General features: G+C 41.0%; 1 protein-coding gene and 1 long non-coding RNA gene across 8 annotated transcripts in view; one reads left to right on the top strand and one right to left on the bottom strand.

Moving 5' to 3' along the window:
• PLXNB2 (plexin B2) overlaps window positions 1-25,995 on the top strand; it is a 467,944-nt gene that overhangs the window by 409,577 nt on the left and 32,372 nt on the right. For all 7 annotated transcript variants that reach the window (XM_053253237.1, XM_053253239.1, XM_053253232.1 and 4 more), the window contains 7 exons: window positions 6,503-6,639; window positions 10,829-10,999; window positions 12,937-13,063; window positions 17,665-17,880; window positions 18,506-18,682; window positions 19,809-19,945; window positions 24,413-24,513. In XM_053253237.1, the coding sequence (XP_053109212.1) occupies window positions 6,503-6,639; window positions 10,829-10,999; window positions 12,937-13,063; window positions 17,665-17,880; window positions 18,506-18,682; window positions 19,809-19,945; window positions 24,413-24,513 (1,066 nt within the window). The remainder of the gene's footprint in view (window positions 1-6,502; window positions 6,640-10,828; window positions 11,000-12,936; window positions 13,064-17,664; window positions 17,881-18,505; window positions 18,683-19,808; window positions 19,946-24,412; window positions 24,514-25,995) is intronic.
• LOC128326438 (uncharacterized) lies at window positions 8,316-25,972 on the bottom strand. Its single transcript, XR_008308047.1, has 3 exons — window positions 25,919-25,972; window positions 8,643-8,727; window positions 8,316-8,561 (listed from the first exon to the last, which is right to left on the bottom strand). It is a non-coding gene; the product is annotated as an uncharacterized LOC128326438 (long non-coding RNA).

The following is a 25,995-nucleotide window of genomic DNA, read 5'->3' as shown; positions in this document are numbered from 1 at the left end:
TAAAAGTACCATTTATTTAAATAAGCTTCACACATGCTATAATCAGGATAGTTTATTGCCTGAAACATTGTGATTCAAAAATTAACATGACCACTTCTAAAGGTATAATAGAAAGTTGCCTTGAAGCATATTAAATGTTTATAGTTAGAACAGTCACCACAGTATAAAAATCCAAAGTATCATGGTCGTTGATGCAAACACTGGATAAAGTGGTGACCTACCTAAACAAACCACTTTGGACATATCAAGTTAATGCCAGAGGAGATCTGTTGTTATACATTTATGGAACATGTTTGCAAAATCAGAGTACTTATGATATGTTAAAATAAAGAGTTTTATACCGGTTATCAAACCTGATACAGCTGGTTCATTATGAGAAACTACATCATTACTGTGATACTAAACAATAAAAGGTTTAAAATTGCACACACAACTGTATCATGCAGAGTTTCATTCCAAAAAGTGTCCTTCATTAAATGTATGGCATTAAAACGTTTATGGCCTATTAAGGAAAACATTAGGTGTGCTGAGGAAGCATTGTTGTGCACAAGATGATTATATAAAAGAAACAAAGTGCATGAACCTTCTTATGTAGCAAAAAAAAAAAAAAAAAAAGCGCCGCCTTTATAATTTAAAAATTATGACCTGTTCTGTTACTATGATGTGCATGGTTTACAATATGGGCTATTAAAAAGAGAGCAAAAAAGAAATGACCGAGAAAAATAACATTTTCTTTTTCATTTTTTTCTTTTTGAATGCATTGAATTGACTACGACTACACATTTATATACCACTTTTTAACAAAAGTTGTCAAAGCACTTTACATAGAAAAATAAAGTAAGTTGCTTCCTTGTCCCCAAAGGGCTCACAATCGAAGAAACACCACTGATGCTGTGCTGGGGCTGGATAGCCACAGTTGCTCTCCTCCTGCTAAAATACAAGAGCATCACCACTTTTAAAGGTGCCTCTTTGTTCAGTTAGCAGGGTCTTGTATTGCACTGAATTGTATGCAAATTATGGCACAATTGAACCAAAGTAAGCAGTTCTGCGTCCTATAGACTTCAGTGCGTGCATAAGTCACTTTTATTGAAACTGATGCTTTAAAGTGCTTAATTTTGGTAGGATAGTCCAGTAAGATTGTCTTGGAGTTAGGACCCTGGCAGCTTCAGGTCTCAGCTGCAATGTCTCAAAGTGACCACTGGGGTGGGGTGGGGTTAGGGTCATGGATAAAAGTGCTGGACTCCTCCCCTCTTTGTTCTTCCAATGTTAATCTCCATTTTGTCTCTGCAGAGATGGCTGTTTGTTTTGGTCTCTCTCTTCAGTCATGAGCTACAGCTGAAATTAAGCTGCAGGCTATTTCACATTTATTTGTAACCTTTTCTTTAAATGAATCCTTGTAGTTCTTCAATACTAATGAACTGTCTCAAGACCTCTTGCTTTGCTGCACCAAACTGGTTTTTCTTTGCTACCTGGAGACTGAACTGCTATTCTTCCCCTACAGATTGGAATACACACACACCATTTTGGGGAGATGGAGATATGTTTTATTTATTAATATCCAAGTGACCACAAACATATCCATGTATGCCAGAGCTAGAATGTGCATACACAACTCAAATGTACATGGAGTGTGCCCTTTCACTGTTGTGGCTGGATCCATCATCATCACATGTTAATCCCATTAGGTCCATGCAAGTGTATTCAACATTAAATGCATGGAGAATCAGGTTCAGTAAGAGTTTTCACAAATCTTCAAATTGGAGCTATATTCTCTTTGTTTAGTGTGACTCCCTAGAACATTTTCCAACAATGCAAAATAAGTTTAACTCTATTCTATTGTTAGTCACCCACAGTTAATCTTTGTGCTACTCATGCATATTCCATGCCATATGTTTAATGTTAAAATTAATGTTAGTAATTTGATGCACAATTCTTACTATCTGATTGAAATGAATAGGCGAGGTACCCAAACCCTCCGCCCTGAACTCATAATTGAGAGAGAGGACTAGTGCAAGAGAATCTCCTGGGGCTTGTGCCCCCAGACAGTTTCCAGTGTTTCTGCTTCCATAAAAGGAAGGTGGCAACTACATGCCATAGAAATGCAAGATTTTGAATGCACATGCGCACGCACACACACACACACACTCACACACACCAGAATTCTCATGTGGGAGTAAAAACTGTCTGACATACAATTAAACTTTTTAAAAAGCTCCTTAGGCATTATAAGAACACTGTACTCTTCATTATCAAAGTGAAATGTTAATCATTGCAACTTGCACTGCACTATGTTGCATTCCATTCTAAGGCAAGCCTGCTGAAACATTAACTATTCTACAGAGAAGTCTGCTTCCCAGGGCTTCTGCAAAATTAGTGCTATAGGAATGAGAAAGGAACTACCATTTTCAGTGAGAGTTCTGGTTCCTGTAAACTATAAGCATCATCCGCAGTTTCCATAGCCTTTTCCCCTTTTCTTGTCATGCCTGAATATAGAGCAGTCCCTCGCCCATGCTTCATGCATTTTGTATGAGTGCTGACCTAGCCTAGCAAACAAAGAATGCATGACCCTGTGCAACCAAAGCACAGTGTGATTACTGGAAACCAGTATTCCTTATGTGAATTGCCAGTCCCAGCATTTTATGTTGTTATTTTTAAAAACAGAATGTTGCTTGCACTTAGGACTGATGGAGCCCAAATAAGCTGCTCCCTCCCACTTTTTTGGCACCTCTCCTAAACCTTTAGGCTCGCTACAGGCTACTCCTCTGTCTCATGAACCTGCAGGCCTGCTTCTCTGACTCATGAACCTGCTTCTCCTGGTGACTGTCCATTCAGGCTTCTTACATGTATCCTTACTAGCTGTGCATGTATACACTATCATAAGCACAGTAGCTAGAGCTGGGTCACAAAAATAAGAGGGCAAGCTTTAATGAACCCATGGGAAAAGTTGTGTGATGACTCCTATACAGGAAGAGGCCAATGTTTTCCATTATCAAAACTGAATTTAAATGGGTTCAATATCAACTTAAAATTTTTTAAAAAGAAATAAATGTGAGCGTATAATTGCCATGCTGTGACTTCTGAGGCCATTTTTTAAAGTGCAAACACGTGCATGTGCAAATGCATGCAGCTATGGCTACATGGAATATAGTTTCTTTAGGGATGGCAATAGACAATTGCACTTCATTTCACAGCATGTAATGAATATACTCGAACTGCAGTTAGAAGCCAAGCCTGGCCCAGCAAAACCTATTTTATGTGTTGTAAAATCAAGCCCAGGCCATTAAGTTTTGTCAGGGATCTATCTAAACCCATCTGTTACAGGGCTCTTACTCTTGTAGCTCTTAAACTGATATACTCCACATGAGAGTAAGCCTGAGTAGAAGATTAACTGATGTTATTTTGCTATATAAGAAGAAAAATTACTCTGTTTAGTGCAGAAAGAAAGGGATTTGTTCTATCTTTTAGCCGGTAATCTAGGCAATAAAACATAACAAGGTATATACTACATTCAAAACAAAAGCTAATGAATTGTAAACCTTAGGTCAGAAAGCAGAGAGAAATTCTCATTGATATGTATGTGTTTCTGTCAACTGAAGCATTCTAGTGATTTGGGTGTTGTTGTTTTTAAAGCCAAAAGACAATATGCCATTGTTCCTTTAGTGAGAAGCTGTAAATAGATCTGCCCAAACCCCAGGATCTCATCTAAGTATATTCGAAGACAAGGGAGTCAAACTTCTGATTGTCCAAATATTTTGGATATTCCTCTCAAACTACCTGTGTTTCTACTTTGCTAATTTCTTTAGCATTACTTATTAGATTAAGTTCTTCATAATTTTTTGTCATGTATCTTCTCAACAGCCCTGTCAGCTACATTTTGATGGCTAGGGGTGGGGACGAAGGAAGCTCAGGTGGAGGTGGTGGCCAGGGGTGCTTTTGCACGGCTTCAGCTAGTGCGCCAGCTGCGTCCCTTTCTTGAGCAAGCAGATCTGGCCATAGTTACCCATGCCTTAGTCACGTCACGGCTGGATTACTGTAACGCACTCTACGTGGGACTGCCCTTGAAGAATATCCAGAAACTGCAGCTAGTGCAAAATATGGCAGCTAGGGTTTTATCTGGAGCTGTGCCGTGGGAGCATATCACTCCCCTTTTGAAAGAGCTGCACTGGCTACCAGTTTGTTTCCGGATCCAATCCAAGGTGCTAGTTTTGACCTTTAAAGACCTTAACAGTTTGGGCCCAGGATACCTGAGGGACTGTCTGCTCCCAAGGGTTACTGCCCACTTGAGACGGTCATCTGAGGGGGCTCTGCTCCGGGTTCCAACAATGAGGGAGGCTTGGTTGTCATGCATTCAGGACAGGGCCTTCTCTGTTGCTGCCCAAGACTCTGGAATGCTCTCCCGGTGTCTATTCGCTCCTCAGTCTCCATCACAGTTTTTAGAAAGCGTGTTAAATCTTGGCTTTTTACCCAGGCTTTTTTTATGATTGTCTCTGCTGCGGCTTCTTTGTATTTTGTACTGTTTTTTATGCTTGTGTTTTAAATTTTTTAATCAGATTTGTTTTAGATTTTTAACTTAATATTTTAAATGTCATTTTTATAATCTTGTTTTTAAAATTTTGTGTAAACCACCTTGGGATTATTTTAATGAAAGGCAGTATATAAATTTAACCATATGAATGAATGAGAGAATATGGCTATTCAACGAGCTTCATGATTAAGCAGGGATTTTCACTTTGGTTTTTCACATTCAAAAATGCCCTATCCTTTACCCCATGTTTGGCATCACATTGATAAATGATGTTTTGCTGATGATGTTTAGTTACAAAATTCTCAGCATTCTTACTATTTGTAACTCAGCTAATTTATTTGTTTTATTTATCACATTTTAATTCTGTCCCTTCCTCTATAGAAGTCAGAATAGGACAGATGTAGATTATCCCCATGTGAACCTTTCTAAGGTACATAGGCAGTGTGTGTGATTGTACTAATCTAGTGAGGATCATGGCTATTAGAGATTTGTACCCAGGATTTCCTAGTCCCAAGTCCAGCACTCTATCCACTATGTCATACTGGTTCCAGGGTATTTGAAGGCAGTCAGAGAGTCCCGTTTGAATCCCTTGTATTACACATGCCTTGTAATGCACTTAATATGTAACTTCTAATGTATACTCTAATATTCTTCCAGTTCTAAAGTCACACTACTCATGCTGTATCTCCATCACCTACAGAAGCACTTAAACTAGGTGCTGAAAGTAGCACATTCCCTAACGCACACTTAGAGAGTATCGTTATCTCTGGTTTAACACTCTGGGCTTCTGATATTAATGTTTTTTGTCAAAGTGAACTAGGCTCCTAGATATTGCATTCCATCCACATCATCTTAAATCACAGCCTCCCATGCTCTAAGCTATGAAGGCCTACATAAATACATCCATTTTGAATGTGGTGATACATCCTAGAAAATCCCAGATTTGTAAATGAAATCCATTACTGAATGGCTTAATACATGTGGTGCGTACAGGATATGAAGAATTTATATTAGAAAACAGGAAGTGGAAATAGCAGCATTTGGTTCCAATTAATCAAAGTATGTTGGGTTTTTATTACAAACAGCAGCAACGGAAGGAGAATAATTTCAAAACATGTTTTCAGTGTTTTGTATTTGATTAGAAGGTTTGCGAACTAGTAAAGTAGATAAAGAAAGATTTGTTTTACACACAATTGTATTTCCTTTTAAGAGGATAATATAACTGACACAATACTGACGTAAAATATGGGCAAAAATAATTCTGAAGGTGTTAGCTCTGCTCAAAAGGTGAAAGTCATTGGTACACTTGGTCATGTATTGTATAGATCTATACCAGGAGCATAGCAAGGTTGGAGTGGGCCCTAGGACAAGAAGTAAATAACCTCCCCACCTGCCCGGTGTCTTTGCTGCAAAAGAACTATATGGACATGGTGAAAAACAAAACATTCTTGGCATGCCCTTTCTCTTGCTCCTGTGCAAATAATATCCACATTCTCCACATTCTGATCAGGAGGCTACAGCTTGCCAATGAGACAGGAGGGAAGAGTGAAGAGCAGACTGTTTCCCAACCAGTGAGTCTCCTCCCTCATGGGCCAAGAGACATTTGTCCCCGCCCCCTTGTTGGATTATAGCTGTGCCCCTGTTCTATACTCAGTTTGACAGCACTGATATAGTTATATCCAAAGGAAAAAATTGTGAAAAAAGCAGTGAAACTAAAACTGAAAATGGGAAACCTTCAAAAAGTGAAGGCAGACAGCTAATCCATTATGTTATAGATAGTGCCTTGAAATCAATAGCAGATTACAGTAGTGTAAGCTTTAAATATGTGTCTCTTCATAATATTTCTTTTCTCCTTCACTGATCCTTTTTTCCTCAGATTGTAATTTTGTTATACCTAGAAAGAGTTAGATGTAAAAAGTAGTGGCTGTATCTAAAAAGAGTAAAATGAAATTTAAGCTCTTTCTGTCTTCGTCACAGGATCCTGAACCTAGTGGAATAGAACCCACCAAAGGCCCCCAAGCTGGAGGGACACTCCTAACTATCAGTGGCAGGAACCTGGACACTGGCTCTATTAAAGATGTTAGGGTTGATCTGGATACTATACCCTGTAGAGTGTAAGTATAAAGCATGCAGTAGCGTCTTCTTTCTTGATTTTTTAAAATTATGTGTGACTGTACCATTTTTAGCAGACTAACCTATGATATTAGGACTTTACAAGATGACTCCCTGCTTCAGTTTTCTGAGTTCAACATATCCATTTGACTGTATTGTGAAAGTTTGTCACAACATTTAGCTTTGTCTTAACCACATCTCCATTGTCTTAGCCTCATCTTGCACATTTTTCACCTCTAGCAATTATTCAGTAGAAACCTCCAATCCTTTTTTCCTTCTGTTGTGAGATGGGTTCATAAATCCATGTGTAATGATGTGGATAAATGAAAACAGTCATCACACCACAAAGGCATTGTTTTCACATTGTTTTGTATCACCACAAACACACCCTATTTCAATAGGCTACTTCACACATTTACCTACATCTGAGCATATGTTACAGTTCACCATAGGGCTGTTGCTCAAAACCACTGAACTGTGATGAGTGGATCCAGCCTGGCTGTAAGTTGTTGAACGTAATGTGTGGATTGCTAGCATTTTGTGAATCTTTATGGATTCTCTTAAAGGCATCAGGAACATGCTGATACACAAAGTGATGACAACCATCTATATGATGATACCGGTAGTCTAGATCAGGGATTCTCAATGTTGGGTCCCCAGATGTTATTGGACATCAACTCCCATAATCCCCAGCCCCAATGACCTTTGGTTTGGGATTATGGGAGTTGAAGTCCAATAACATCTGGAGACCCAACACTGAAAATCCCTGGTCTAGATGTTAGTCTGGGTGTGATTTTCTTACTGCAGAGAGGCTGTTGTTGGCAGAATCCCTGTGGTAAATAAAACATGTTCCCCACAGGCATGTAGGAAGCTGCCAGCAGCATGGGTGCAACCCAGCAGCGGCCCGTAGGTGCCCTAGCCACACCTCCTACATCTGAAATCAGATGCAGGGGGCTTGGCCATATGTGGAAACAGGGCCACTGGGCCCTGTTCACAAGGTGCTTCAGCCAGCACTGAGTTTCCAGCCTCGCTAGGAGTGCCTTTCCTTGCCCCCAAAAGCAGAGAGACACATTCCTAGCCAGGCTGGGAAACCAGCACTGGCTGAAGCACCTTGCAGATGGGGCCACACGGCCCTGTTTCCAGATATGGTCATGCCTTCTGCACTGGATATCAGATGCAGGGGATGTAGCTAGGTTGGATGGGGCAGCTCAACAGGGAGTGGCAGCCGGGTTATTTGGACTTGTCAGCACAATGCCTCTGCCCCTGTGTAGCCCAGCAATGCTTGTGAACTGCCTCTGTGAAAACCATTGCATTTCTGATTATGCAAGGGAATGGAAATAAAATACCAAGTTCTGCTATTAACTGACTGATATTCATGATATATGTGAATCAGCCTTTAGTCTATTTAGTTGCATTTGAATCCCATCCATGGCAAACGTGGGTATTAGCCCATTTTCTCAAATGTGGATTGTGAATCCAATTGGCAACGTATATGTGCTTGATATCATCAATAGGCTGTTCTTGGCTCTATCAAAATGTGAATAGTGGTAGTTTGTAGGAGACTGCCCACACAACACATTTCTGATGTACCATTGTTATCACATTATTATTAGAGCACAAATATCATATCAGGAATTATGTTTATTACAAAACTATCAACAATTGACACTGAAAACATGGCACTAGATTGTAGCACTCTAAATAACAAAGCTGTGAAAGTTTTACGTAAGATCGTCATCTTAAGTTTTATAGAGAAACATGGAAAATGGAGAATCATACAGAAGCAGAACAGAGAGAATGTTCTTTGCAAATGTCATGTTTGTTCTGTTTTGCTGATGTCTGGCATCATCTGACCCAGCGCTGTTGTACTACGTGTTTGTTTTGGCTGTTGAATGCTTGGTCACATAAGATGGACTAAACTGGACTGGAATTAGCAAAAAAAAAATTTAAAAAGAAGGAAATCTAAATACAGAACAATAAAAGCGGCATTCCCTGTGCTTTTTACCTTTTAACTTGGCATAATAAACCCGTGATCAGAAAGCACCACCAGATCATCTTGGCTGGCAGTCTGGCATAAAATAGGCAATACCCTAAAACAAAGTTAGGACAATTATAGGCTACAGATTGTGTGTATCACACAAGTAAAGTAAAGTGGAGTAAAGTATTAGAAAGGAAGTAGTCTATCAATGGTGTGATGACTTATGAAGAACTAAACAAGATTGCCGTCTGAGAAGAAGGTAAGGTGAAATAAACATGGAGCCTTTGCTCTAGATTGTTTGTTTGTTGTGTTTGTACACCGCCCCAAACTTACATCTCTGAGAAGTTTACAACATAAAACCAATTAAAACAATTTCAAACCACAATTCTAGTTAAAAACCTTCAGTGAATAAATGCGTCGTTAGAGGCTTTTAAAAAGCTGTCAGAGATGGAGAGGCGGTTATTTCAGCAAAGAGCACATTCCAAAGTCTCAGAGAAACAGAGAAAGTCCATCCCTGAGCAGCCACCGGATGAACTGGTGGCAACTGCAGATGGACTTCTCCGGATGATCTCAATGGGCAATGGGACTCATAGTGAAGAAGACATTCTCTTAAATAGGAACAGAGAAAGTTGCCTTATACCGAATCAGACCATTGGTCCATCTAGCTCAGTATTCTCTACACCAATCCTGCTCAACTTTGGCCCTCCTGCAGATGTTGGCCGGCAACTCCCATAATCCCTGGCAATTGGCCACTGTGGCTGGGAATTATTTATTCATTCATTCATTCATCCATTCATTCATTCAACATACTTCTATACTGCCCCAAACTTGCATCTCTTATGGGAGTTGTAGTCCAAAAATAGCCAGGTGGCCAAAGTTGAGCAGGCCTGGTCTACACAGACTGGCAGCAGCTTCTCCAAGGTTGTAGGCAGGAGTCTCTCTCAGCCCTATCTTGCCACTGTCAGGGAGGGAACTTGTAACCTTCTGCATGCAAGCAGGCAGATGCTCTTCCCAGAGCGTTTTCTCTTCCCCCAAGGGGAATACCTTACAGTGCTCACACATGTATTCTCCCATTCAGATGCAAACCAGGGTGGACCCTGCTTAGCTAAGAGGACAAGTCATGCTTGCTACCACAAAAACAGCTCTCGTCTGTTGAGGGCTTTGTAGGTTATAAACAGAATCTTGTATTTTGCCCAGAAACCTATTGGTAGTGAGTGTAGTTCTTTTAATACAGGAGTATTATGTCAGCGAGGAAATAACTTGCCTAGGAAGCAAATGTTGCCAGTTCGAATCCCTGCTAGTATGTTTTCCAGACTATGGGAAACACCTATATCAGGCAGCAATATAGGAAGATGCTGAAAGGTGTCATCTCATACTGCATGGGAGATGGCAATGGTAAACTTCTCCTGTATTCTTCCAAAGACAACCACAGGGCTGTATGGTCGGTCACTAGGTCACACACAACACTGTTTGTTGACATCGACTTGATGGCATAACTTTACCTTTTTATTATTGTCACGTTCTGTACCATTTGCCATTTCTGGACTATGTATAAGGGCAGCTCCACATAGAGCAATTTGCAGTAGTCAAGTCCAGAAGTTACCAGCATGTGTACTACAGTTTTGAGGTAATTTATCTCGAGAAATGAACACAGCTGGTGTATCAGCCAAAGCTGGTAGACACCACTTCTGGCCATTGCCTCAACCCGTGACACCTAGATTAAACCCTTATTAATACTCCAGGCATGGACTAGAGAAGAAACGTTACCAGCTGGATCTGCCCTGGTTGCCCCATTCCCAGACGAACTAGCACTGAGCCAAATGGCCAGAATATGAAGTGTTCACCTAGCTGGACAACAGGCCCAGAGCCAAGCAACCACAGCCACACTAATCGTCAGCCACACCATCTTCCTCCCCCTCATGCTGGTCACAAAAGGGTGCTGCCACTGGCTTGCAGAGAACTTGATTCCTTAGATGCTTATGATTATCCTAATTAACTGTTTCTGTTCTGTTGTTCTGCACCAAAGAGAATGGGGTTCCGTTTAATTTCATTTTAAGATTTATTTATTTTTAATGAAAATAGCAGACTGACCCAACAATATTGATGTCCATGGACCTGTTGGATGAAAAATTTGTACTGTGTATGTATTTCTCACAATAAGGTGGTACTGTCAGTGTTTGTAACACAATTGTTTCTCCTTTTCCTGAACTTAGTATCAAATGTGGTCAAGAAATCATTTGTGTTACTGGACAAAATAGCAAAGAGGGCCTGGCCTATGTTACAGTACATCATGGAAATACCTCCAAAAAAATAGAGAATGAGCCATTTATCTATACTGGAAACCCTAAAGTTAACAGGATCATGCCAGAAACCAGTATTCGCAGGTAATGAAACGTTTCTGCTATAAACAAATGCTTATCTCAAAATGTGCTGAAATCATAGAGGGTTTTTTTCTTTCTTTAAATGTAATTATTAGGTAACTACTACCCTGGGTCTAAGCAATCACAATGAAGTGTAACATAATTATATATTCCTTATAAAACAGAAATCATCTCCTTTAGAGAAAGCAGAATTCTCTTCATCCATTGAAGAAATAGTGTCAATTTTATCAGATGTTCATATGAAAATACGTCGCTGCTCCATTAGAAAAAAATGAACTGCTTTGTTAAGCTTGATTTGAATTAAATCTTTAAATACTCAGCCTGAACCATCAGAAATTCAAAAGATCTTATTGAGTACATTAATCACTGTGCCAGTGATTGCAGAAATTGAAATTCAGAAAACTTTATCTGTAGTCTTTTAAAGAGATTTTTCTAAGCCTTTCTTTCTTTTATTGCATTTATATCCTACGTTCCATCATGAAATTCAAGGCGGCACACACAGGGTTTTCCACTTGTACACTATCTAAGGCACTGACCAACCCAAACCTTCTTAGCTTCAGCAAGATTGCTGCATCATTCACTCTCAGACCATGCTCTGGACTGGAAAGTATGCCAGTGATTTGGATCTTTAAAATGAAATACTCATGGTTTCCACCCTTCTTACCTAGGATGCATGCCAACAGCTTTATCCATATTGCAAAAAAGTTCATTGCTTGGTAGTTTTTACTGCCATGTCAGTATTATGCACTGCTCCTGAACTGTATTTCTGTTCTCTTTCTAAACTATATGTGCTGATCTACAAAATTTAGAAGTTCATTAACATAATGACTTTAACAATATTCTTTGAAAAGAATGTGCTTGTTGGAGCCATGCTTTGTTCACAAGAACTGTTATGCAATGCTACTTAAGTAAAGATCAGCAAGCGTATTTGATATGTGAGTACAAAGAGGAACAGCAAAATTTAACCAAAGGTTCACCTTCAGGGGTATAGAAATTGAATGAATGAATGAATGAATGAATGAATGAATGAATGAAATATAGCAAGATTGAGGTGCCCTGGGACAAGACGTGCAGATGGCCCCCTGCCATGTCTTTACTGTAAAAGGACTGTCAGGACATGGTAAGAAATGTATAAACAATTACCCTATATTGTAATGTACTGGGGCTGGGAGTAGGACTCTCTATTGAAAGCAAGCCTAGCTCTAATTTATAAATTTATTTATTTAGTACATTTATATACCGCCCCATACCAAAAAGTCCCTGAACGATTCACAATATAATTTACAGCATAGCCTTGCTATTTTAAAACAAAACATTTCCTGTTTATATTTTATGGCAAGTGCATAGAAACTCAGCTGGATTTTTGCCCTTCCACCTGTTCACTGTGGCAAGTGGCTTACCAGTGAATCAATTGATCTAGGAAATGTATCTGTCTCCTTTCTGAAGAACTGCCTTGAGCAATGTACAATAAAAGCACAAAACCACTAAAAACACAATAAACCAACTTATGCCACTTACTAGGCAAAGAGAAAGGAATCTTTCAAGTCTGTGTATTAGGTGTGTGTCATATAACTGAGCTATCCATCACAGAAATAAGAGTACAGTAATACCACTTTGAGTGTACAAGCTATTTGTAGCCCATACACCACAATTTTGAAAACTACCACATTAGTCTACTTTCCCTTTGGTCTTAGAAGACTATCAAAAGAATAAAAATGACAGAATGAACAGATAAATGTGGAATTTCAAAAATGGATATTGAAACTGAAAGGCATCATACTTTTCTTTTCCTGTGGCAGGAAACAGCTAGTAAGATTTGGATTTTTTCACTGTCTGTTTTACTCCCTTGCCCATAAAATAATCACCTTCATGTAACGCCGAATTAGGAGAAAATTTGGGATACTTGCAAGCCATACTTCATGTTTTTATTTGTATTTCAGTGGTGGACGTAACATTACTATAATTGGAACGGGTTTTGATATCATTCAAAATTTCTTTGTGGAAGTTATATTTAAGCCTTTTGGAGACTTATTGAGGAGGAGGAGGGAGATAGAAGAGCCACAAAAGGTAACGTTCATCTCTTCTTTCTAAGGAAACGTACTTTTTTATCTGGGCAATGCCTGAATGGGTCCTAATCCAAGGGCTATTGAAATACCTTCATTAGTTTCAGTGCATTTGGTAGCTTGCTCAATCAATTCAGGTAGTGTTTTTGTTTATATTATTGACTGTAACATACACAAGTCACTATCTGAAATGTGTGAGCAAGTCTCAAAATTTGGTCATTCATGTGATTGCAACAAAGCTGAATGTTGTGAATTTTCAAAGATACATTTCTTTGCCTTTTATAAATACACCAGTGAATACTGACCATCTCATTTATTGACAGGCGATACAGTCTGGAAGTTTTGGGGCACTGAGAAAATTTATCTGAGATTGTTGACATTCACCACATTTTTGATATTTGATGTCTTACTTTACGCAGCTAAAAACTGTTGCTATTTTACCTGTCACTATTACTTGTATGACAATACATTAGTAGTTGTTTCAAGCAGAATACTCAGACAAGAACACTTAAATGGAATATGGATAGATTTGGGAGCTGTTAGGTTGGATAGAATGTTCTGAAAAGGTTAAAATGGTCACGAACATTCATAAAACTACTACTCTGACATCCTTAGAAAAATTCAAAATGGTTCAGTTGCATGCTATTGAAACAATGAAGCTATTTTAATGAGCAAGCAAAACCGGGCTAAGGGAGCCCAGCCCAATGTTACACACTTGTGAGAACCAGCAGGCTCCAGGACGAGCCCAGTGGCTCCATGGCGGCAAGCCCACCTGTTTAGCCACCCTCTTAAATGAGGGTAACTCCGTTAACCCCATTTTTACGATTGTGTGTCCGCCACAGCTACTTACAGCCATGTTGGACACACTCGGTGGGGAGGTGGGACCCCAGGAATGCACCATGCACTCGTGCAGTGGATTACTGGGGCTCTGGGACACGGGGCACAACACAGTGGCCCTTTTCTCCACCCGTCCCCAGAGCTGCCAGCCGCGGTGTGATGAGGTGCAGGTGGCCTGCCTGAGAGCCGCTGCACATCTGGGCATGCAATCTGCCCACCCAGCGATGGGTAAGTGATTGTCTGCGGGAGAGAGCATGTCAAAGCCACTATCCCCACAAACCTCTCAGCACTTCACATTGCTCTTGTGAAGCGCCTCAAAGTATCTCAATTATTGTAGCATTTTGCAAGTTGATGTTTTCTTACTCTTGGTTTTTTTCAGTGTATTAGTCATCTCTTTTTTGTTCTATTTTTAGACTGCCTTTTGTCACATAGACCCCCAGTGCTGCTTCAAACAAAAAAGAGACATAAAATAGTAACAGCTAAAAACTGTAACAGTTCTTTCAGTATTGGGATGGTATGATCTACCCAAGGGACCCCAGATATTAATCTGGCAACTGTATTTTGAAGTTTCAGAATATTTGTCCAAGGACATAGAGTGTGTTCACATAGAGTAATCCAAACACAAAGTGACTAAGGCAAGGGTAATGGTAGCCAGATCTGCTTTTTCCAGGAAGGGTTGCAGCTGATGCACAGGCCAAAACTGTACAAAGACATTCCTGGTTACAGCTGCCACCTAGTGCAATGTCAGAGCCAGGATAATCCCCAGTATTTGCTCCTTTAGACAGAGTGTAACTTCCTCTAGAGTAAGTTGAATCCCTACTCCCTGAGTGGCTCTCCTATTGTGACTTCCATTCTCTCTGTCATCTGGATTAAACCTCAGTTTGTTTGCCCACATCCAGCTTATCACTGCCTCCAACCACCCAGTCCAGCACATCCACTGATTCCTTGGGATCTGATAATCCGTTTCAGTTATTGACTCCTGATGATATGGACAAGCTGCTTGGAGTGGCATGGTCTGTGACCTGTTCTCTTGACCCTAGCCCAACATGGCTTATGATATCTGGCAAGGGGTTTGTTGCAAAAGCCTGGTAGAAATTATATGTGCTTATCTGAGGGAAGGTGGGATGCCTTCCATTCTCAAGGAGGCAGTCATTAGACTACTTCTGAAGAAGCCTGCTTTGTATCCCTCAGAGTTAAGCAACTATAGGCCTGTCTCCAACCTTCTGTGGCTGGGCAGTGTAATTGAAAGAGTGGTGGACCCTCAGCTCCAGGCAGTCTTGAAGGAAACTGATTATCAAGACCCATTTCAAACTGGTTTTCGGGTGGGCTGTGGAGTGGATACAACTTTGGTCAGCCTGACGGATGATGTACAATTAGGAGGTGTGTGTGTGTGTTTGTGTGTGTGTGTTGGTCCTTTTGGATCTCTCAGTGGCTTCTGATACTATCTACCATAGTATCCTTCTGGACTGTCTGAGAAGTTTAGAAGTGGATGGCACTGCTTTGCAGTGGTTCTGCTCCTACCTCTTGGGCAGATTCAAGATGGTACCCCTTGGAGACTGTTGTTCTTCAAAACATGAACCTTTTTATATGGTGTCCCCAGGGCTCTAAACTATCTCCAAATATTTTAAATATCTACATGAAACCGCTGAGAGATGTCATCTGGAGATTTGGTGCAGGGTGTTATCAGTATGATGATAACACCCAAATCTATTTCTCCATGTCAACATCATCAGGAGAATGCATAAACTCCCTAAATGCCTGCCTGGAGGCAGTGATGAGCTGGATGAGGGACAACAAACTGGGACTGAATCCAAATAAGACGCAAATAATTATTGTGTGGGGTCAGAACTTGGGAGATGATTTTGCTCTGCCAGTTCCAGATGGGGTCACACTTCCCGAGAAGGAACAGGTTATGAAGTCTGGGAGTGCTTCTGGATCCAAACCCCTCCCTGGTGTCTCAGGTGGAGGCAGTGGCCAGAGGTGCTTTCTGTCAGCTTCGTGATGCCAGCTGCGTCAGTTTCTTGAAATAAACAACCTCAGCTCGGAGAAGAGAGCTGGTCTTGTGGTAGCAAGCATGACTTGTCCCCATAGCTAAGCAGGGTCTGCCCTGGTTGCATATATGGGAGACTTGATGTGTGAGCACTGCAAGATATTCCCCTCAGGGGATGAAGCCGCTCTGGGAAGAGCATAAGGTTTCAAGTTCCCTCCCTGGCTTCTCCAAGATAGGGCTGAGAGAGATTCCTGCCTGCAACCTTGGAGAAGCCACTTCCAGTCTGTGAAGACAATACTGAGCTAGATAGACCAATGGTCTGACTCAGTATATGGCAGTTTCCTATGTTCCTAGGACAGTAATACATATGCTAGTAATATCCAACATATTTCAACTTGACTACTGCCATGCACTCTATGTGGGGCTGCCTTTACATAGTAAGTCGTCTGGAAACTGCAGTTCGTACATAATGCAGCAGCCAGCTTGGTCTCTAGGTCATCTCAAAGAGACCACGTTACTCCTATATTAAAAGAAGTACACTGGCTAGCAATAGGCTTCTGGGCAAAATACAAGGTGTTGGTTATAACCTATAAAGGCCTAAAACACGTTAGGCCCAGGATCTGAAGAAGATGTTCTCTTAAACATCTTCTTTTCTATGGATGTCACTTCAATTGTGATGGACCTTTGCTAGAGGTCTTCACCAGCTTGTCTCGTGGCTACACAGGGATGGGCCTTCTCTGTTGCCACCCTGAGACTGTGGAATGCACACCCTCCTGAAATAAGAGCTTCCCCCTCTCTGAAAACTTTAAAAAAAGTATCTAAATTCACATTTATTCATCCAAGCTTTTTAACTAGACTTCTGGCTTTAAATTGTTTAAAAGTTTTAATTTCTGTTCTGATTTGTTTATGCTGCTATAAACCACCCAGAGATAGAACTTTGGGGTAGTGTACAAATCGAGACACATACACACACACACACCTATCTATCTGTGTTTATGTGATAGATAGATAGATAGATAGATAGATAGATAGATAGATAGATAGATAGATAGACAGACAGATAGATAGGGGGAGCGAGAGGGAGAGATGGATGTCATCTCCATATTGATGACTCCAGAATCCAGATCTCTGTACAACATGTGTTGTTTCACATAGGTGTTAATCAACATGGGAAACAAGGTTGAGCCTTAGAAAACCCTAAAGGTCAAGGGGCCAAGCAGAAGTCCTCCTCAGAAACCTTCTGGGTTTCCTCCACGGTCTCATCCAGTAATACAATTAGAAAAATTTCAACGTCCTATGGCTGCCTATGGTTGATAGTATCATGAAGTTTCCCTCACACTACCAAGGATCTTGTTCACATCCCTCAGAGAACAGCAATCAAAATGTATCCAATACAACAGGACTAGATGGTGTTTGAGACAAATCATTTGGTACTGACATTAACTTGGAGTCCAGGTCTAAGTGCACATGAGCAACTTTGTTCACAAAGTGAATGCAAGTTGGTCACAGCCCGCTGTCAAAGGCTCTTTCCTAGCCTCTTGGAGGAAAGTATAGCAGCAATCTAGCCACCTTAAGCAGCTCCATTGGTCATGAGTGGTGGCAGCACCAGTTAATATGAACACACTTCCCTTCCAAATGCTGGTTCTAAATGGCTTTGTGACAGTTTACAGTTTTCACAGTGGGTCTGCTTTATTAGGTGATAAAATAAACATAAATTTGGTAAGTACTAGTGTAATGCTCTCATCAAAACCCCAATGCTCTATTTTGTCATCTTTTAGTTTGAAGGAAAGGACATCTCAAAAATCAATGACACTGCAATAACCTTCTTATCTCCACCTGTACTGGAGGATCCAGAAAACTATAGGATTATTATACATATTAAAATGGATGGTTTTGAGGTGGAATCAACAGAGTTTCAGTACGTTGCTGATCCAACCTTTGAAAATTTCACTGATGGTGTCAAAAAACAGGTCAACAAACTTATTCATGCAAAGGTAAATGTGACAAGGCAAGGACTCCTCCACGCCATCCCTTGGTAAAAGATCATTCTGCATTTGTATTGGATGCTTTCATTCCTGCTTCCATTAACTTAGCTTGATGCCTGTGGTTAGTTGGGATCATCTGGATTGCTATTTTCAAGGGCCAGTGCAATGAAAGGGGGGAAATGCCACTCTTTGCTGCTTTTTAGGAGCTTTTGCATATCGAGCTGCTTAGGAATACCTCTGATCGCTTGCTGTCAGTGGGGTTTCTTGTCGTTATCTTTCTTTCCAACTAGGTTTTTTTAATTTGACCTGTTTCATACTTCCAGTTGCCACAAGGGGAGGATGTTGCATGTTTTATCTAAATCAAGGCCTGCCCTCTGCTTCTCCTGCAGCAACAACATATGTAAACAAAACAATAGGTAACCTGACTATGTCACTGACCTGAGGGTATTTCCTTATCTTACATGTATATATCAAATCCACAATATATCAAATTCTGCTCTTCTAAGATAAAATTCTGCAAAATATTAATGTATGAATTCACTATCTGCCTCTTCCCCATTCACTGTCCCTATGAAACAGATCCCAAGATAAGCTGATACTTAAAGTGGCTTCATGTACTGTTTTTTCTGTTTAGGGTAGTAATCTGGACAAAGCTATGACGATTGATGAGGCCAAAGCATTTGTGGGTGAAGAACCCTGTACCATAAAAACCCTGACTGAGAAGGATTTATACTGTGAACCACCTGAAGAGCAGCCCTTGCCAAAGAGAAGGCAGAAGAGAGATACAGTTAATAATCTGCCAGAATTCAGCGTATGTCATATTTTTTCTATAGTAGCATGCATAGTATCTTGTTTTGAGTGACACTAAGAATGAGTTATCCTTAGTGCATGATTTGTATGTTCCCAGAATGTGTGTGTGTGGTGGTGGGAGGTGGTGACTTTTCTGCCCGTGGCACTCCCTGTTTGCATGTGTCCTGTTGCGAGATGGAGAAACACTTCCCTTTCTTTTGCTAAAGTGAAATCTTTCTGTACATTCATTTAGTTTCAGGACCAGCTAGCAGCACAAGCCAGTGGTTACCTAGGGTAGCTGTACTTTTAGAAGCACCACTGAAATACTATGTGATCTGAGGAATGCACAGAGTATCCTGGGGTGTACGTACCTCTTGGATTACACATTGTAGTCACTAGGGAAAGACTGTCCAGACCTGCTGAGATTTAATGTGATTTAATACATCTCAGTTTGGGCCTCAGTGAAGCAGAGCTGGGAATTGAACTCTGGCATTTATGAGCTATTACATAACAAGAAGGTTAAATGTTATAATGCCTCTTTACAATTCAGCAAGGTATACATGTACCAAAATGGCCAGGTTTGCACACTACTTTTGCCTTTTAGATATCTAATCATAACACATTTGTGTTTGAAAGCTTTTAGATCAATCTAATGTATTGCTGTTCTGTATTTGACATATTTTATTTTATTGCTGATCTTATTTTTAGTCTTTAAAGTTACACTTGTACCATTATGGTGTTGTAGAGTACCTACAAGGCAGTCTGGCTCAGACAAAACATAGGTTATAAATTAACTAAATAAATAATTCTAATGTTAATGCTGTGACTTCTTTCATTGTTGGCCACCTTTTTGGACCTTCCCTTTTTGCCTTGCATTTTGACCCTTCTAGATTCTTTCCATGTACTGTAATATGAATCAGTCGGCATGATAACTTTAATACCCATAGGATTTTGCTAGGAGATAATTTGTACTTCAGCTAAATTCTAGTCTGTTATACTATTTAGGAATTAAGTTTGTGAGGCAACTGGAAACTTGAACTCTCTTGATATTCTTGAATCATGGACAAGAGGACTTGGAGCTAAGCATTGTCATGCACAGAAAAATAACTTTGAATGATCTCATTATGTATGTGCAATTCTTTATCTAGGTCAAATTTGGCTTCAAAGAATGGGTCCTAGGAAGAGTGGAATATACACAAGTAAGCGACATGCCACTGGGCCTGATCTTGCCCTTAGTAATTATTCCCATGCTGGCCATTATCCTCGTTGCAATCTATTGTTACAGGTAAGTTAGAGTCTCTTATTGCTGAAATGCCAAAGATAAATGTTGATGGCGAAGAAAAGTGTTCTTTGCAGATAAATATGAATAAAATTACTTTTACCTTTCCTTATTTGTATGCACACACACCCCTCTACACTTGCCTTAGAAGTAGAATACTACAAATAGGAACCGACAACAAAAGTAATGTGCACATTTCACCCACACACATACAGTTTAAATGGGTAATGCTTGTTGGACTTCTGTTTGCAAATTATGCTGGTCTGTGATTGTAATAAAGGGGTAGTGCTATGGTGTGAAAGATCTCTACAGCTCTTCCATGCTGTTGGGAGCCCTGGGCTGTACATGTTCACACTAATGCTGAGCATGTAGAAGCTTAGCTGGGCTTATTGTGTGCACCATCATCATGTGTAGGGTTCCCAACAGTCCCGGATTACAGAGGACAGCCTGTATTTTCTTTCTTTTTCTTTCTTTCTTTTTTTTGGCTTTAAATTTTTATTGATTTTAACAATATCTTGAACATCTCATTACATCAAATTAAACAAAAATTGACTTCCAGCTCACCAATCAGCGCGAATCACTAACTATACAATTAACCCTTGCTATAATAATTCAAAACATATATCCTATATCTTACCAAACTCGATTTTAATCTACTCAACCTGCTAATATTACTAAATTTCAAACCCTGATGAAAAATCAATATTAGGAAAATAGTTCTTTAGGTACAGTAAGAATAATTTCCAATCTTCTTTAAAACCTTCCAAATTTTGATCTCTTATCAGTACTGTAAGTTTTGCCATCTCTGCATATTCCAAACTTTTTATCAGCCAATCTTCTTTTGAGGGCAGTTCATTGTCCTTACATTTCTGTGCATATACTATTCTGGCCGCCATGGTTGCATACATGAAGAATGTTAAATTGCTTGTGGAAAACTCCCCTTGTGTTATTCCCAACAGGAAGAATTCTGGGCTCTTAGGAAATGTCATTTTTTTAAAAAAAATTTAACTCATTATATATCATGTCCCCAAAGGCCTTTGCCTTCCTACAAGACCACCACATATGAAAAAAAGTTCCTTCACAATGTCCACATTTCCAACATTTGTTTGAAACATCTTTATACATTATCACCAATTTTTTAGGCATCAAATACAACCTGTACATCATCTTATAATAATTTTCTTTTAAAGTGTAACATGCAGTGAACTTTAAATCAGTTTTCCATAATTTTTCCCAAGCTGCCATATCTATATTATGACCCACATCTTGAGCCCATTTTATCATAGTCGTTTTAACCACTTCATCTCTTGTCTCTTCCAAAAGCAACATCTTAGACACTAATTTTTCATCGTTTTCACATAGCTCCTTCTCAAATCTGGACATTTGATCCTCAAATCCAAGTTTGAAATCCTTCTTAAAAACTTCATTTAACTGATGATACTGAAACCAATTACTAAACAGATTTTGTACTTCAATTAAACTTTTTAACTTACAGCCCTTTTCTTGAAAACACAACAGATCCCTAAAGTCAGGGTTTCTCAACGTGTGGGTCCCCAGATGTAATTGGACTTCAACTCCCATAATTCCCAACCCACGGCCACTGGGGCTGGGGATTATGGTTGTTGAAGTCCAACAACATCTGGGGACCCACACGTTGAGAAACCCTGCTATAGGTACTCCATTGCGGTTGCATATTTATCTCTTTACGTACTAAAGCTTCAATCGGGGATAACCATAACGGAGTTTTAGGTTCCAGCCATTTTTTATATTTTACCCACACTCTCATTAGACTCCTTCTTACATAGTGATTCAGAAAATCTTTATGTATTTTACTTTTGTCATACCACAAATATGAATGCCATCCGAACCTTCTATCAAATCCTTCCAAATCAAGTATTCTAGGATTTCTTAATGTTATCCATTCTTTTAACCACGTCAAACAGACAGCATCAAAATACAACCTTAAGTCTGGCAGGGTAAGAAGGACAGCCTGTATTTCCAGGGGGAAATGGTCATCCCATCCAGGATACCATTTCACCCTGTATTTTGGCTCTGCCATGGAGGTTGTGCCCCAGGAGGAGGAGTGGCATGGGTGGACAGGAAAGGAGGCAAGAGGAGGCAGAAATGGCAAGTGGGGCCAAACAGCAAGACCAAGGGGGCGGGACAGAGGGAGCACACCACGCATGGGGTGGGTTGAATCTAAGTTGGAGCGCCAAGAGCAAGCAACCTGTTGCCTAGCTGCAGCTTAGCTGTCACAGTGTGGTGCTTCCTTTCTTTCCATGGCTAGGAAGTAAGCAGAAAAAGTGGGCTGTTCGTATGTCCCTGGCAGTGGCGATGAATCAGGGACCTGAGCAGGCTGGGCCTGCCCCTGAGATGACCCCTGCCCCTTTGTGTCCCATATTCGGGCAACAGGATGTTGGCAACCCTAATTTATGAGTGAGACCAGTGTGTGCCGTCCCACTCCTCCCTTCACATATTAGCTGAAAACATGGGACAAAGTGTGTGAGAACCATGCAACTGTTTCTGTGTACAAGAGTGCTTCTGTTCTGGAACCAGAGCCCTGTAGTGGTATTAGCGGCCGTTAGGATATTGTAACCCTTGGTTATAAGTCACCGTGCTGCAATCTCCACAGGTTTCGTACTTCCCACTATGTCTGGTGTTGTTTGGGTTGCTTCAAAGGTTACTTGTTTGCAACATCTTGATCCATGAGTTAAAACTAGGGATGTGCACGGTCCGGAGAAGTCCGGACCGGCACCGAAGGGGGGCCTTGTTTTTAGGGCGGGGAGGGCTTGCTTAGCCCTCCCGCCTCCTTGCCCCCGCCAGCGCCCGTATTGTACAGTATAGGGGCACTGGAAACCAGCCGCCCCCCCCGCCGCCGCCGCGGCGAAATAACCCCTAAAACCAGCCAGCCCTCCCTCCCTCCCAGCTAGCTGCCTGCCCGCCCGCCCACCCACTCACCCAGTCGCTCACCCGGTCGCTGGATAAAAAGCGAGAGGAGCTCCGGCACAGAGCTCCTCTCGCTTGGAAGGCCTCCAGCAGAATGGTGGCTTGCGCGCGCGCGCGCATGAGCGCGCCGCAAACCACGCCGTTCTCCAGAGGCCCGGTCTACCCGCCGGGAAAGGGCCGGGTAGACCGGGCCTCCGATCGCTGGGTAGACCGGGCCTCCGATCGCCGGAGGCCCGGTCTACCCAGCGATCGGAGGCCCGGTCTACCCGGCCCTTTCCCGGCGGGTAGACCGGGCCTCCGGAGAACGGTGTGGTTTGCGGCGCGCGCATGCGCGCGCAAGCCACCATTCTGCTGGAGGCCTTCCAAGCGAGAGGAGCTCTGTGCCGGAGCTCCTCTCGCTTTTTATCCAGCGACCGGGTGAGCGACTGGGTGAGTGGGTGGGCGGGCGGGCAGGCAGCTAGCTGGGAGGGAGGGAGGGCTGGCTGGTTTTAGGGGTTATTTCGCCGCCGCGGCGGGGGGGGCGGCTGGTTTCCAGCGCCCCTATACTGTACAATACGGGCGCTGGCGGGGGCAAGGAGGCGGGAGGGCTAAGCAAGCCCTCCCCGCCCTTAAAGACATACCCCCCACCCGGACCCGAACCAGGCAGGGCCGGACCGGTCCGGCAGTTCGGCCATTCTTTGGAATGGCTGCCGGACCGGTTCGGGCACACCACTAGTTAAAACTGGTATCTGTTTCACTTCTGAATGGAGGTATTGGTATCTTCCTAGAAACGCGTACTCAGTAAAATGATAAAAAGGGTGAACAGACATTACACTAACATAAAATGTAAATATGTCCAGCAATTCCCTGCTAGCTGAGCAAAGAGGCACCTTTTAAAATGGCAATCCTCTTGTATTTAGCAACTGTCTCTATTCAACCCCAACATGGCATTCCTCCAGTAACTGTTACTGATGTCTACCTTTTGATAATTTTTAGATTATAAGCCCTTTACGAACTCGGAACCACCTTATTTATTTTTCTATATAAACTGCTTTAAGAACTTTTTGATTGAAAAGTAGTATATCAATTAATTTTTTAATAATAATAATAATAATAATAATTAATAATAATAAACAACTGACAACCTGAGCATTAAGAACCATATTGATAAAAAGTAATCCCTAATACAACCATTAGTCCCAAATTCATAAACAATATGAGTTAAAAGGCCAGTTTGAACTCAGCTTTATCCTACAATGGTATTTTGGATTTTTAAAAAATCTTGAACACTGCATGTTCAGTACTTGGGGCTGATATTCAGGCATTCCTTGATGCAGTAAAATCAATACAGCCGTGTTAATTTTATACCAGTTTAAACATTTGGCCTGTTGTTTTTCTTTTTTTCTCTACCTTCTCAGCTTTAAAAGATCAAGAGGAAAAAGACTGTGCTTCTAAAGATCCCTCTGGCTTTTTGTTTAGCTGTGTTGTAAAATGATTTATTTTTACAGCCCGTAACTTTTCTGTACTCTCTGCTTCTATTCCTAATAGACGGAAAAGCCAACAAGCAGAACGAGAATACGAGAAAATTAAATCACAACTTGAAGGCTTGGAGGAAAGCGTCAGAGACCGGTGCAAAAAGGAATTTACAGGTATGACTGATGCTTGATTTCTTGTGGACTCTCTAGAGAAATCATAAGATGTGCTGAAAGTCTGCCACTATCTGCCTTAAACTGTCTTTGGAGAATATGCAGGAGAAGCAACCATTCTTGATTACAGCATGTTGACATATGCATTGCATAGCTTTCTGGCAATTAGGTGCAAAGGCCATCGATAAAAAAGAGAATGCACCAAAGAAACTGAGATGTTTTAAATGTAAAATGAAATAAATACCAAGAACAAACCAGCAATAGGGAGATTTCATGTGGCTTTATCCTGAAGATCTTCCTACTAGTAATGTTAGCAAAATCACACTACAGTAAGTAAAACATTTCATTAATAAACATTAATGAAATGTTTTACTTACTGTAGTGTGATTTTGCTAACATTACTAGTAGAATGTAGTGCCTTTTATCAAAAAGTCCAAACATAATTTATAAAATTACAACTATACAAATTATCTGTTTGCAGTTACTTGACAGCACATTTTATGTTTGCTAGCAGTGCTGTTTCTGGTTTTAAGTCTAGGTCAGTAAATCTTCACACCAGGGGCGTAGCAAGGTTGGAATGGGCCCAGAGACAAGATTTTAAAATGGGCCCCCCCCCACTCAAAGTCCAGGGCCTCCGCACACCCCAGGCCCCCAAGGATTTAAGTCTGATATTCCAAAATAAGTATGCTGCCTGCAAATACATTTCACTGAATACACACACGCACACGTCACAATATATAGTGATATACATTGAGTACTATACATTTGTTTTACTTTTAATGCCTAGAACACACTAGAAAGATGAATGATTAAAATGGATCCCTCGCTGCAGATTAGCCAAGGAGACTTTCAACCATGCAGGGTGAGCCTATGTTTGTTTTCTCAGAATTCTGAACAAATTCAGTCAAGTTCGATTCCAGGAGGTTTTTCACAGGAGGCTTTTAAAGCCCTTTAACACACATCTCCTCTGGAATAGAGGTGCTGCATTCACATGTTGGCCAGATTTACCCTGAAGTCCCTGCAGGTTATTGGGGAGCAGTTCACACACAAGAAAAATAAAATAAAATAAAAGCACAAGCCATGCTTCACAGTTCTCACTCAGACCTTCTGGGTTGCAAAACAACTTGAACATAAGTGCATTTATAAATGAATGAATGAATGAATGAATAAAATAAATATAACACTGTTTCTTCCAGAAGTTTTTGTAATTTTCTGCCATGAAACAAGCCACTTATAGGCCTTTTTAGATAGTTTTTTTTTAAGCCAGCAAATTTTCCAAGCTGTTTCAAAATAAATATTCAGAGACTTCTCAGTCCCTCCCCCCCATATGAAAGCCCTATGGCAAGCAGATGCCTATATATGGGGGGTGGGGAAGGAAGGTAACCACAAAAAGGAGTTCACACTCTACCTGGCAGCAAGGGGTCTTCTGCTGCAGAGAACAGTGGAGGCCTCTCTGGCTGCCTCCTCCTTCCTGGCTGGCTTGGG

The sequence above is a fragment of the Hemicordylus capensis genome, chromosome 5 (genome assembly GCF_027244095.1).
Source record: "Hemicordylus capensis ecotype Gifberg chromosome 5, rHemCap1.1.pri, whole genome shotgun sequence".
Classification (NCBI taxonomy): Eukaryota; Metazoa; Chordata; class Lepidosauria; order Squamata; family Cordylidae; genus Hemicordylus; species Hemicordylus capensis.
Note: the sequence above shows the minus strand (reverse complement) of the source record. Positions and strands in the feature narration are given on the sequence as shown.